Below are 13,837 nucleotides of genomic sequence, written 5' to 3'. Positions count from 1 at the left end.
CTCTGACACACATGCCGCCATTTTGCCATTGCTGGCCTTGACACAGACAAAGCGACATTGCGCAGCCACGTATTGTGCCGTGCTAACTCATCACCCACACAGGGCAGAGAACATCCCGAAAGGAAACCTGGGGATAAACACCGCGAGGAAAAAAAAACAAAAAACAAACCCCAAACAAATCAAACCACAGCAGAAATGAGTGAGAATGTGAATAAACAGAAATCACTGGCTCTTTTTGACCTCCCTGCACTGGCAGTCCACACTGAGGGCAGAGCCATTTGCTATTCACGGTCCTTCCAAAAGGGAAGGCTTGAAATGCTGCACTTTAATTTTGCATTAAAGTGATATTCTGCAAGTAAGCCACTGTAACTCTTAGAGGCACGGGGAAGAGGAAAATAAAAACAAATTCAAGAGCAAATGCTGTTAATCTCTGGCAAGCACATCTAGAGACAGGGTACAAGCAAAGATGGATTTACATTGGCTGGGGAGGAAGAACAAACTGGGTATATGTTCAGGGTTTATCCTTCAGTCCAAGTGAATTTATAGCAGGAGGCAGAGAGGATAACAAGGTCTCTCCAAGCGCTCCCCCACTCCTCTCACGGAAAGGAAGAAAAGCCTGAAATTCAGTGGGTCTCTCGGTTCAAGCTGACACAAGTGGGAAAGATAGAATTGTCTCAGTATAAGCAACACACTGGAAAATCACTGGTGTCAGCTCTACAACCAGCCCTGTAAAGAGACTTTGGCCCTGCAGATTCTGCCTTTGCACTCCTGGCATTTTAGGCCTCTTCCCACCTTTCTCCTTCCCCCAAGGTTTCCAGGCAGCTACATGTCAATTGTGTCACACCCTGAGTTCTCCTAATCTTGTCGCAGGGATGAATTATAGGTTGTTTTAAGAAACAAGTATTCAAGCAAAGGTTAAAGGCTATTTTAATCAAACAAGGTTGAAAGAGTAGCAGGTATTTGGCTGGTAGAGAACAGAAAGCACTTTCCTCAGCTTAAAAACTGTATGTGACTCTGTATACTCACACAAGTAAATATGCATTCAGGCAGAGAGTGTATGTACTCCTTTCTCTCTCTCTCTCTCTGTTTAAGACTAAGCAGGCAATTGCATGCTGAGACATTAACTTAATCTACATGCCTACTGAGTAAGACATTATTTCATGAATGACATCACAAAGGTAGAAACGCTTCTGCCTTGCACAGGACTGGATCAGTGCATTTTAAGGAGGAGTCCGCTGAGGGCTTTAGAGAAAGAAAGCAACATACCAGGAAAATGGCTAGGGTTACTCTGAAAAAACTCTGTGAGTACAAAGTATATTTAGATTTTTTTTAACCCTTATTTCATCCAAGCAGGTAATCCTGAGACAGTATTTGTTTCTTTGGGAAATTCTGCTTCTTGGGATGTTAAGTCCTGGGACACGGCCAGCTGCCTCTCCTGAACAGACATTGTATGGGAAGCGCAACAATGAGGTTAGAGCCCAGCTTTTCACACAGCTAACCCTATCTCCAGTTCTGGGCCTTTCATGATGCACAACAACAACAAAAAAAGAATCATGGTTAGCACAAAGTAGTAGAAAAGGAGTAGCTTATATTACTACTGAATATAGTAGCAATATTAATTTGTGAGCTCAAAAAACTTTAGAAGATCTCTGCAGATCTCAGAAGCTCTTGTGACCCACTGGCACCACTGCTGAGCCGTTTAAACAGTTTCACACTAGAAAGCTACACCCACCAGAAGTGGCCCAGGTTTCATATTCATGTGGAAAAGCACCACATGTATTTAATAAGGCCTGTTGAAAACTCTGGTTTCGAGCAGATGCAAACCCTGTCCTGCTGTTAAAAGCATTTATTAACAAACTTGCTGTATCTCCACACTTCTCCTCCAAGACTTTAACACATCTAATTAAACTCAGATGAACTTGTCTTCCTGGCTGCCACCTGCCAAACACTCCTGGCCAGCTCTGCCATGCTCTCCACATGACCATGAGCCATTCTCAATGACAACAACTCCTTTCCCCAGCAGAGCTGTGGTAAAAAGGAAACGCCAGTAAAATCCTTGCCATTACCACTAATTGTAAGCTGAGCTGTCAGCAGTTTGGGGAATTATACACACACCTGGAATATCAGCTAACCTGAAGAGTTTCCTGGTGTGCTGAAAGACATCTCAGTGCTAGCATACTCCAGGGAGTGACAGAAATGAGTGATAAAGGAGCCACAGCAAAGTATACAAACTGTTTAATTGCTCTTTTGGTATCAGACCTTTTAATATTTATGAAAATACACGTTGTGTATCTTTTCCCATCCCAGAATTATTTTCATAGTTTTCTGCTAATGCAACTACCACAGTCGTAAACACACAGGTCTTAACAAAAGGATATAAAGATGGCTACTAACATTATGCTGTTATGGTCCCATCATAGAACGGCCTGGGTTGGAAAGGACCTTAAAGATCATCTAGTTCCAACCCCCCTGCCACAGGGGGGTCCAAGATGCATCCATTTGCACAGAACTAAGAGCGTCACAACCTTCACACATTTAAACTGCACGACGCATTTGCTGTAACGCCAACACCTGACTCTAAGACTTAAATCTGAGCTGACTGGTCACCCCCAGCCCCCTTCACTTGCAACAGAGAGAAGCAGGCTGCTTCCCTCCTAAATACACTTAAAATAGGTGAGATGGACTATCCCTCCAAAATGCTGTTTTCCTTACTTTGACTTTATCATGTCCTGGATGACTGTTTTAAACATACACATAGTAAAGTGGGACCCATTTTACCTTAGTCCCATTACAAATGACTTGTCCTCTGTCTCCGAGAAAGCCTGCAGCAGAGCTGCGAAGAGAGTCCAGATCTCCTGTGCCTTAGGCTGAGAACTGGACTGATGTGCAGATGAACTTTACCAATGCATATGTTCTCACACTCCCTCCCGCACAAACACCTGTCTCTGTCTCCACCCAGCAATATTTAAGAGCAGGGGCTGCACCTGAACACATCAATTAAAACCCATCACTGCTTTAAACCAGTTCTACTTTGAGGATTGTCTTCCTCCCAACCTGTGGTCAGCTGAATACTGGTAGTAACGCATCTCGGAACTCGCACCTGTCCCACATGACCGTGTCAACAGCTTGCCTGGGAGGCTGGAGATCTAAATCAATGTTTTCACTACCATGCTGGATGGTGAACTGTGGCAGCTATGACAAAGAGGTGCCTTGCATTTAGCTGCCCTTGCTGAGCTCAGTGACCACCTCCTGCAGAAATTGTGACAGACAAATTTTCAGCCATCTCAGCAGGATTTCACAGCCAGGCCTGCCAAACTCTAATTCTCCTTCTCATCTGCCACCTCCTGCCCTCAGCAAAATAAGGGCTTGTCTAAACTTAGAAGGATCTGCTAGTACAGCTACATGGGTAAACCTCTTTGGTAAATAAATGTTTAAGCTGATACAGCTTATATTGATTCACTGAATGAAACAAATGATGCCACCAAGAGACTTTCTTATTTATGTAACTGAGTTTGCACTAATGCTTGTATACGTACAGCTATATCCATTAAGAGTGTGGGTTGGTTTTTTTTGTCACGCACCTATGCCAGTAACACTTCTAACATTAGACCAAGTCCAAAGTATTTTAGCCAAACCCAGCTTTGCCAGTCAATATAGCCACATGCACACCACTGGCTTTCACCAGCACAGGCACATGGGTTAGATGCCACATCCCATCACTTCCCTGACAGACACTGCTGCGTTACCAGAAGTTTGTAGCACAGACCTGGCTCCTAACAAGCTAACAAACAGTGAGATTTTTTTTTTAGAATATATGTCCTAGCACAGTACTCTGTGATGAACTCACATCCTCAGTGAGAGTTAGTATCATTCAGAGTCCATTGAGAAAGGTCTCTGATTCTTTTATACCTCAGTGCTCATATGGGAAGGTAAAGAGAGGAGGAAGTTAGAAAGCCAATTATAATGCCAGCAGCACCTCCCATCAAATGAGGATCGTGCAGTTTGCATGTATCTACTTGGGGGAATGTTTTTATGGGTAAAGAAAAGGATACTGCTGAGCAAGGACAACACCACTGATGGATCTGGAAGTCGTCACGCAGTATGTTATAAATCAAAGCCAAGCATTTCCGAGTAATGGTACGAGGACCAAGTGATCAGAAAACAAGTTTTAATTCTGAAAAAAAAAAAAAAAAACAAACCCACCCAGGAAGTCAAGAGCAAAAAATTCCCATATCTCTTTGCAGTCTTTGATATTGATGGGACTCATGAAACAAGTTGTCTAAATCAACCTGAACCTTTGCACCTGCAAAAGTTTTTTGCACCTGCAAAAACGCTAGAAATATCATCTCCAATTGCCTCCATCTCAGCCTAGGAAAATACATGTAAAACACGTATGTGCCCACTAGAAAAAGGAGGTATGAAAAAAAGTACAGGACAGGTTAAAAGCTTGGAAAAGTGAAGCAGCCCTAACCACTTCTTTGTTTTTCTAAGGCTTCCTAATCCTGGTCTAACAATATAACATGCTCAAATTAGGTGCAACCTACGCTTCACTTGAAGTTTATTCTTCTTTCCCCCATTTTTTTTAGGGAACACTACATGTGTAAATTAAGATTTCAAATTGGGAATGCTTCTGTTAAACCAATTTTCATGTAGTCAAAATCCTATCAGGTGCTGTAATCAGTACTAAATATGTTAGAGGAAGATGAAATCACTGATCTGTCTGTCAATAGGGAAGACATCTCCCTAATTCCCTCAGTAAGTAATGGGTCTATTCTGAAACCTTATAATCTCTTTATTTTGTGTAGTGTAACTGTGGACATTCTCATTATGGATACTTAATCCTCTCAAATATGATAAACTTCTGGCCTCAGTAATATTACTGTGGCATTAAGTTCATCATGTTCACTGTGTGTTCCTCAAAGAAGCATTTCCATTAAGGATTTTATGCGTATCTCACATTCGCTATATGACCTGTGCTATAGCGCTGGAGAATGGGGCTCTCCTGTTTACCCTTTCTCTCCATGGTTCTGCACGCTGTCGTAGGTTCATCTACAGGTAGATAGTCGGGAAAGTTGATCGGAATTAATGGATGTTTAATTAATGTTAATGGATTATTATCTACAATGTAAAATGGATAAATTAAATCCACTTCATTACACCCCTGTAAGGATATAAAAATTCAGAATGAAAATGGCTTTAATACAATTTAGCTCACGTTGCTTCCAAAGTAAATGGACATAAACCAAAGAAAAAACACTTATATTTTGAATAACAGTATTTACAGCAGTTCAATATGGTTCAATTCATTACTTAAAATTCCCATATTTTGTCTTTTCAAGCATTTTTTCCTGAGTGTTCGCATGTAAACAAATCTTCAGACTGTCTTTTTAAAATCTCCTATCTCACTCAACATTCCCATCCTTGACATCCAGTCATTTTTGCTGTTACATTGATCCTTTTTATTTTACCGTATCTTTTCAAGGTAGTGCACAAGGATGAAATAATTTCCATAATTAAGAGTGTTTCTTCAGTAAAGAACATCACTGCATTAATCTTGCACACTTGTATATATTGCTATTTAACATAAAATCCAGGCAAGATATTAATTATTCTGTGTGGATTAAGCACCTGAATTTCAAGCTTGTCACAATAGCCACTTCAAGTCTGTTACTTGTAAAGCTCCAATTAATCTAGAATCAAGTTAAGTAGCAAGATATTTTCCTACAAAATGCAAGATTCTTGTCTGAGTCAGCTTCTATACAAACCAATGTTTACCAGCATAAAAGCTGTTAGTCTCACCAAAAAGCAGCTCCACAGTCACAGAAAATTAATAGATACTTTCGAACTCCAACTTGCATGACCTGTGTCCACATGTCCACAGTGGACATTAGTAAGAGCAGCAGAGAACAAGTTCACAACCTCCACTAAGTTCATGGTGATGCTACCCTTGACTTTGACTGTATCATCAGGGACTATACAGCACATAAATAAGAGGAATTGTTTTTTCCAGTGTACAATGTATGCTTAAAACAGTAATTTCAAGAGTGAGTACTTGCTTCCTAACAAGTAGAGGTCGTCTTCTTAAAGCTTTAGTTGATTGGAATAGCTCTGGATAAACTGGCTAACAGAGAAGCAACAGCATTTTAATGGAAGGCTCAATGGGGATGCAGGACAGATTACTCACGTGAGCACTATTAGGAAAAGTACCTTCTCACTGAGAGTTTAGCAATTTTCCACAACTAATGACATTTTGTCTAATTTCCCATCCCCTTTGCTTTGAACCCAGTGAAGGTCTTCTCCACAGAGCCCTCTCCAAACTGATCCAAGTGACAACCATCCCTAGATCATCAGATACCTCAAATATGTGTTCAGCCACACCCATAAGGTCTAGGCATGGAGATCTGTTGAGCTTGGAAAGAGGTTTAAACTGGATTTCCTTTTAAAATAGTATTGTACGCTGCTTCATCTTGTGGCAAACAGGCATTTCAACATTTTTTTTTTCACCTGAGAAGAGACATTTATAGAACATTTCTAAAATCCAGTTGCTTGGTAGAAAATGATTCCTTGTTTTCCAGGATCTTTAAAGAGTACTTGGCTTGGAAACCAATCAGAATTGAGATTTGACTAACCAGGGTAAAGGTTGCTTATATCTGCAGATTACCCCTCTCTGCTTTTCTAATTCACTCACCATGCCTTATCTTTCCATTAATCTTTAATAAACCTTTTAGTTAATTCCCAAACACACACAATATACATGACAGCAGATACAGTGCAAAAGCAGCCTATGGATATGAAGAAATAGGCAGTAGAGGAATCAAAAGGAGGGGAAACTTTCAGGATTAAAAAAAACACCCAAACTGCAGGTCAGTGGAAAATGATGAGCAATCAGGAGAAAGCAGTGGTACCAGGCAAACTGGGGAGATGGCCGTGCCTTTTAAGGGTGCTAGTGTTTATCTGTCAGATACATTTTCTTACCAGGGCCCTCCCCCCCCTTCCATCTGGTTACACTTTGACAAAAAACAGGCAATCCAATTTCAAACTTGGAGCCTCTGAAATGTGGAAAACCCTCCCTAGGCTGACAACAAGGATATGACTAGATTAAAAGGTAAATCCAATTTAACCAACCCCAGCAGAAATGGTAATCGAATTATACTGCCTCTAAATATGATAAATTTGGGGCTAGGGCCCTCAGGGGAAGAGAAGGTGTCTTGCAAACACACAAACACAAAGAAACATGCTAATGGAACTGCTAAATCAATGGATGAATTGTGACTTTCTACCCTCCCTTCTTCCCTCCCACAGAGTGCTTGATAAGCTGCTGATTGCTTCTAAAACATCTACTACCAATGTAGGAACTGATTATGCAGCTTACAAAGCACGAGGGCTGAGAGACAGGCCCACCAGGGAGACTGCAGCTCTGGAGTTAAGTAGCTTGCTATTTCATGGCTTGATTATTAGAGATGAGATAGCAGAACATGCTGAAAAGATGTGGGAAACTGTTTTAGACCTCAGATATCTGGCCTTTTATTCTATATATGGAATCATTTCCAGTCTGTCACTTCACTAGCCAACAAAAGCCATTTTTTTTCCTGTGGTTCTGTAGCTTCCAGCTCTGAGGGAAATCTGAACTACCTCACCTTAAGGTGTCAACTGAACATCCTGAACTGACTATGCTGCCTGCTACACCCTGCAGAAAAGGCATGGTTGGACAAGGAAAACATCAGTGGAAGAAGCTTAAAATATTGTTTTACTTATCATAGACAATGGCATGAGAGCATGAACACAGATGGTGCCTAGGTCAGCTAGCACATCTTACCTCCTTGCTTCCTTCATTGCGCATCTAGTACTACAGCACGTTCGTACCTGAATTCCTTTCCTTTCTTTTCATCTCTTTTTGCCAAATTCTTCTTGTTTAATCTTGTATGCGATAAAACCCTGCTGTTCAGGCAGATACATTGCAAGGTGTTCACTTAGCTCAATCAACACCAACACAGAGACGTTTTGCTGGCACATTCTCTCTTCCATGGCCATGTCTGTCACACCAACATTGCGTGGTATAACTTTGTGTAGCATGCTTGTTGAGGTTTTTAATTTTTTTGTTTTTGTATTGTGCTGATGCCTAACAGACCTTATTACATTAGTAAATAAGCATGTTGCACCAAGGACTGTACAAACCCAAATTCCTGAAGAACAATTCTTTCAAGCAAAAAAGTAAATACTACTTGTCACTACTTGTCTAAGGTCGAGCCTTAGACAAGCCTTCACTGCTCAGATAAACATTTCTCCCAGCAAAGTTCTCTTTGCGGCCTACAGTTTTCTTTCACAGGCTCTTTCCAGCCCCATTTCAACATTGCAGCTCTAGTTTTTACTCTTTCAACACTAAGTGATGGCCCCATTAACCCATTTTATACCAAACCATAACCAGAGATGGCTTGGAAGTAAGGCTACTTATGTTTTGGGTTAGCTAGAAGGAGGAATGTACAGTTAGCATTGAAGACCCTTAGTAAGAGAAAAGTAGAATTAGTTGAAGAAACTTACCTGCTGGAGGTCTGCCAGAGAATAAAGATGGATTTGCTGGAGAAGATACTCTCTGGGAAAGATCCTGAAAAAGAGAAGAATGGATGCATTGACATGCTTCCAAAGGATGGCTTTTTGAATTGGAAAGTCAAAAAGGTTTCCTCCTCTTCCCAAAAGACTGCAGAACAATATTAGAGAAGGAGCTTGTCAGAAACTGGAATTACATTCCTCTGTAAGCATCAGCAACTTTTCAACATTCCTGTAAGGACACAACTCCACAAGTTCCACAATGAAAATGAATGCCATGCAGGGGCAACTGTAGGTAAGCACGTACCACAAGATTTCCAGTTGTCAAAAGATCATCCAGAGCACAGAAGGTGTTTCTGTTAAAGAATTAACCCAGTAATTACAAGTAATTCAAGGTACACATTATAAGTATTCTGATGGGTTTTAGCCAAAGATTCCTGGCTGCTTAGAAAGCTGTAACTCAACTTCAAGTGCAATTTCTGTTTTGTTTGTTGTTGTTTTTTTTTTTTTAAACTGAAATAAAACATATTAGGAGCCATGTAAGTGCAGATAATTTTAGTTCAACATCAAGTTTACCGATATCAATGCCATTTTGCATACAGAAAATCTGTATTGGTATTGACTTCACAATGACTTATGTGACAAAAACACAGTTTCAGGCAACACCATTATCTTCTGACAGACCTGTGGCTGTAAAGCTAAATTATGGAAACTGGAATAGAGAAGAGGTGCCCTTAGGATGATTTGCAGTACAATTAACAACAGGGTTAAAGTAAAGTTACAGAGAAAAATGGACTTTGTAAAGTTAAATGGATATAGCAAGGAAAAGTTATGAAAACCTATGCATCTGCCATAAAGATACTGGGAAGAGAGAAAGTGCATCTAACTAAAATGTCTATCTTTGTGTAAACACACAGAAACACAACCAGCTCAAACAGGTTTTTTTGTGTGTTTTTTTTTTTTTTTTCCATCTGCATAGAACAAACTTAACACCATGCTCTGGTATCCTACAAGAGAAGAGAATCACATCAGTCCTGGGGAAAAAAAAAAAAACAAACAACACAAACCAAGTATGTGTAAAGATGAGCAACTATTTTACAATACATGTTGCTTAGAGAAGAAACTGTGAACTCAGTTTCTATGTTACCATCATGCAGTTTCAAGGTAAAATAGAAACAAAATTCATGATCTTACTAAACATATGAACAAAGCTTTGAGGAAGATCAGTTGTAAAGGTAGAACTGAATGAAAAGACAGACTACTGGACAGGTACAAAAACACCTCACGATACTGAAAGGTTGACATGAACTTACTCTTAATATAAGATTAATGAGAAACTACAGAGGAACTCAAAAAAAATTTAGAAGCTGGGACAACATTAGTTAGCTAAACCACCAATCAGCAGGGCCATATCAACTGCAATCATTAACAAATCACTGAATCTAAGAAATAATGAAGCAATCTGGTTTGTTCTGCTCTTAGCAGTTTTCTTAACTATTTTAAGCTGATGCTTTCAAAGTTGTCTCAGAGGGACTTTTCACTGCTGTTAAAGTGAGTGGCGTGAAGCCCCATCCCCTTTTTGTACTTTTGAAAAAAAAATAAGCTTTATCAGGCTGGGAGAGGAAGAGTCCTGCAAGCAAGGCACTGACACCTGGGGTACGGCCAATTTCATGGCAATCTTCTGGAGCAACACTATGCCCTTGCTCCTTCTGACTCACCAAACACATCTGCCCTACCCACCCAATTCTCAGCTGCAGTCCTCTCTGGGATACTGCATTTTCCCCCTTCAGTTCTGTACGCTATGCCATTGCTCCATTAAAGATGATTGCGTGCATTGGCTCTGCTGCTGCATCACGCCTTCATAATACATTGGCACCAATGTCAAAGACAGCTAGAAACAGTCAAAATCCAGGTATCAGACAACATGTGACATTGAGCTTCCTCATTGCACATAGAAAATTATTAAAATTGATTGCTAAGGAGTCAACTCTGAACAGCATTTGAAGCTATTAGCATTTTTCAGCTCTGATAGAATTTCTCTCATTAAATTTCCCCAATCATTCTCCCCTGATCACACCAGGCAGGCACTAAACAGCATGGTAGCTTTGCCAGGAACTCTATTATTTGCTGACGCCCTTACAGCACTATTAAGGAAAATAATTAGCTAATGAAAGATTTCCTTTTTCAGGCTACAGAAAGTCTGTAGCATGAATAGCTTATAAGGCAGAAACTGTAAATGACTAATATCAATGACTAATATCACGTTCCCCTGCCTTCAAGGACTGCATTTTATTTCCTGCAAGTTCTAACTCCTATAAAGTGTGCCGATGAAGAGCAAACCCAGGACCAAGCAACCACCTTTGTCAGGGAGTCTCAGCCAGCACAGGCCCTGGTGAGTCTTGCTCTCCCTGTATCCACCTCTCTGGCCCTGAAACATGTTAGCTTGCAGTAGCAGTTCTGCAGACACCAGCATCCATATTCCTCCTCCCTTCTAAATCTATTTCCAGGAAAAGAAGTCGACACCGCCTTCCCAGTCTTATGTAAGGCACAGGTACACACACAGACGGATGGCACTCCAGTGAGAGGAGCACCTATTTGCATTGCTATGGAACCTGAGGCATGAAAGACCCTCAGTAAGTAAGGCTGATGGGGCTTCAGATTTGCAGTCCTTTTATTGACTCAAAAATTACAATTCTTGGTTGTGGTGGGCCACAGAAAAACAGCTGAGCAGCTAGAACTTGCATCAATAACAGCGTTTGCAAAATTTGTTATGAAGCAACTGGACTAGTCCCTGTGCAGAACTCGTGAAGCCACCTTCCCAAAATGGATCTGCTTATCACCAGTGTTATCAGCCTCTAGTGGGTGGGGGAACTAGAGCACAAAAGCACCAGCATATCAGGCTCAAATGCATATATATTAAAAAAAAAAAAAAAAAAAAGCACACTATAAACCAGAAGTAAATCAGTTGGGGCAGGAAATCCATGCAGACTAAGCAGTCCAGTGAACAAGAAAATGAACACCACCTGGTTTCTACTGCCTTGCCTGTCCATACAGGTTTTCTGAAACTACTGCAGTGATGGTGTATATAAAATATTTTCAGTAGGGGCACACAGGAATAATTCAATGTCTCTTGCTTCTTGACTCAAGACACCTTTTCTTATGCAGCTGGTAGGAACTTGAAGTCTTTGGCCATCTCCACCCTCTGCCAATAGCGATTGAAACTGGCCATAGGAAACCAAAGACAGAGCACAGCAGGTGAGACAGGGTTCTCAAAACCACTGTGCTACTGCATTAGCATCTGGACAAAGTACTACATGGCAATCATATCAACTTAAAAAACACTTTTTATCTAAAAAAATTACATAGACTGCGAGCAGGCTGGGATAACTACACTTATAAACATTCACTAGAAAATATATCTTTACTTTTGCATGAGAAGGAGCTTTGAACATGCTAGTGTTAATTTAAGGCCTTATCCAAAAAGACTAAAACATATGCTTGCATTTGGTGCTCTAAGTTTTCCCCTTGATATAAAGGTCCTTTACAAACACCAAATGGGAAACCTCTGATAAGTCATTTAAAAGCAAATAAAAGATGTCAGTTTTGTAAATCTTTTGATTGATGCTCTATAAGGAACTGGATTTTTTTTTTTAAGTTGGTCAATTAGAAGCATTCAATAAGCAGTGTCCCTTCAGTCAAATCTTAAAGCACAGAAAAAAACTGGAGTGAGGTTAGGCAGAGGTCAAATGCAAGATGTTAGGACTCATCACAATAAAAACTCAAACTGTGATGCTTCAGAATGTGACCTGTGACCCCTGAGAGGCAAATGGTATCGAGCACACGTCCCACTAAAAGCACCTCCTAAGCTTTCACGAGGTCTGGAAACTCCCAGCCCCAGTTTCATCATTGATGCAAAACAGAACAGTTGTGAGTCACACGACTGCTGTGCATGTAAACCCTGGCTACCAGTCAGATTTAAGTCTGCAGTGAACAAACTAAGTTCAATGCTAACCAGCCCTTTAGCTTTGCCAACTCCCATAAACAATGAAATCCAAAGTCCTAATGGTTAAAGGTTTCTAAATTGCTTTATTGGAGTGTGCTAGAAACAAGAGCAATCTATGCAAGCAGGATAGAAACCACCATCCGAGACTCTGGGTCCAACTAAAACAGAGAATTGGAACATTCTCAGTTTGTGATTATTATTTCTTGTTTGATATACATTGTAGTCTAAAGCACAACCTTCAGGCAAGATAGAGCCAGAAATTCATCCGTTCCCTTCAGAGGATCTTATCAGGTAAGTATTTGCACAAACAAAGGTTATCTTTTAGTGTCCTCCTGCAAACAGAATCACTGATAAGACTTTGCTTTTTGCATTTGGACAAAGTGTGTAGTCATGGTGCTTTGTTAGCACTAAGTAATTGCTCTGCATTTAAAGCCTGTTATCATCAGCTTGGGTAATTTTTCTCCAATGGGTTAAATACCCTGACAGCTCTGCTAAGGCTACAACCAATTAATCTGCCCAAGCCTGACACTATAACCAAGTACAAACGCGATAAGCAAAGCGAACTCTTCTTTTTGCACCACAATCAAAAGAAAACCAGTTAGCTGCAGTGGGGCACAATCAAGTCTCTTGTACCACAAAGCCTGTTGAAAACGGTGACGGGGGCGGGGAGGGAAGGGGAAGCTGGCACCACGATTTCATGTGCCAGCCAGGAGTGTCTTGTTTGACCAGGTTGAGAATTGTATGACTGAGCTCTGACTCACGGGAGATGCAGATGCACCGGTCTAGCACACAGCCACAGTCAGATGTCCTCTCCACCCCTTTGCAGGAAGCTGCTACACCCATAGCTGGCACAGCACCACAGATACCAAGTCCATTTCCTCAGCCAGCACAGTTCATATCCTGGCACTGCAACTTAAACCACGAACAACTTACTTTTAAGCTACTGCACCAGCTGACAGGCAAGCACATGCTGCTTTCCACTGTTCCCGCTAGACTGAACACATTTTTTTACCCCTGAACAAGAGGGAACAGAACCTCTCAAATCCCTGCAGCATGCACTGCCAACAGCTGTGGTTGTGTGTGTAGTGCACAGGAGGAGCAGCACATGCTCTGATCTTGTTGACAGCATCTCAATTTTTTCGGAGTTACTATTTGATTTTTAAGAAGTAGAGAGGGATGTAAGTGACTTGCCAGTAATGCCGAATATATGTGGCAGGGTAACAACATCTCTTGCTAGGTTTTCTCTTGCAATTCACTTGACATTAATTTCAGTTAGAGAACAGCAACGCA

General features: G+C 40.9%; 1 protein-coding gene and 1 long non-coding RNA gene across 2 annotated transcripts in view; one reads left to right on the top strand and one right to left on the bottom strand.

Annotated features, from left to right (window-relative positions):
• PLEKHM3 (pleckstrin homology domain containing M3) overlaps positions 1-13,837 on the bottom strand; it is an 80,200-nt gene that overhangs the window by 29,323 nt on the left and 37,040 nt on the right. The window contains exon 5 of the mRNA XM_040562302.1: positions 8,539-8,602. Within this exon, the coding sequence (XP_040418236.1) occupies positions 8,539-8,602 (64 nt within the window). The remainder of the gene's footprint in view (positions 1-8,538; positions 8,603-13,837) is intronic.
• LOC121072584 lies at positions 926-12,268 on the top strand. Its single transcript, XR_005821320.1, has 3 exons — positions 926-1,301; positions 10,825-10,936; positions 11,052-12,268. It is a non-coding gene; the product is annotated as an uncharacterized LOC121072584 (long non-coding RNA).

This window comes from Cygnus olor, chromosome 6 (assembly GCF_009769625.2).
Source record: "Cygnus olor isolate bCygOlo1 chromosome 6, bCygOlo1.pri.v2, whole genome shotgun sequence".
In the NCBI taxonomy this organism is placed as follows: Eukaryota; Metazoa; Chordata; class Aves; order Anseriformes; family Anatidae; genus Cygnus; species Cygnus olor.
The sequence above is the reverse complement of the archived record's forward strand: the minus strand, read 5'-3'. Positions and strand labels throughout refer to the sequence as shown.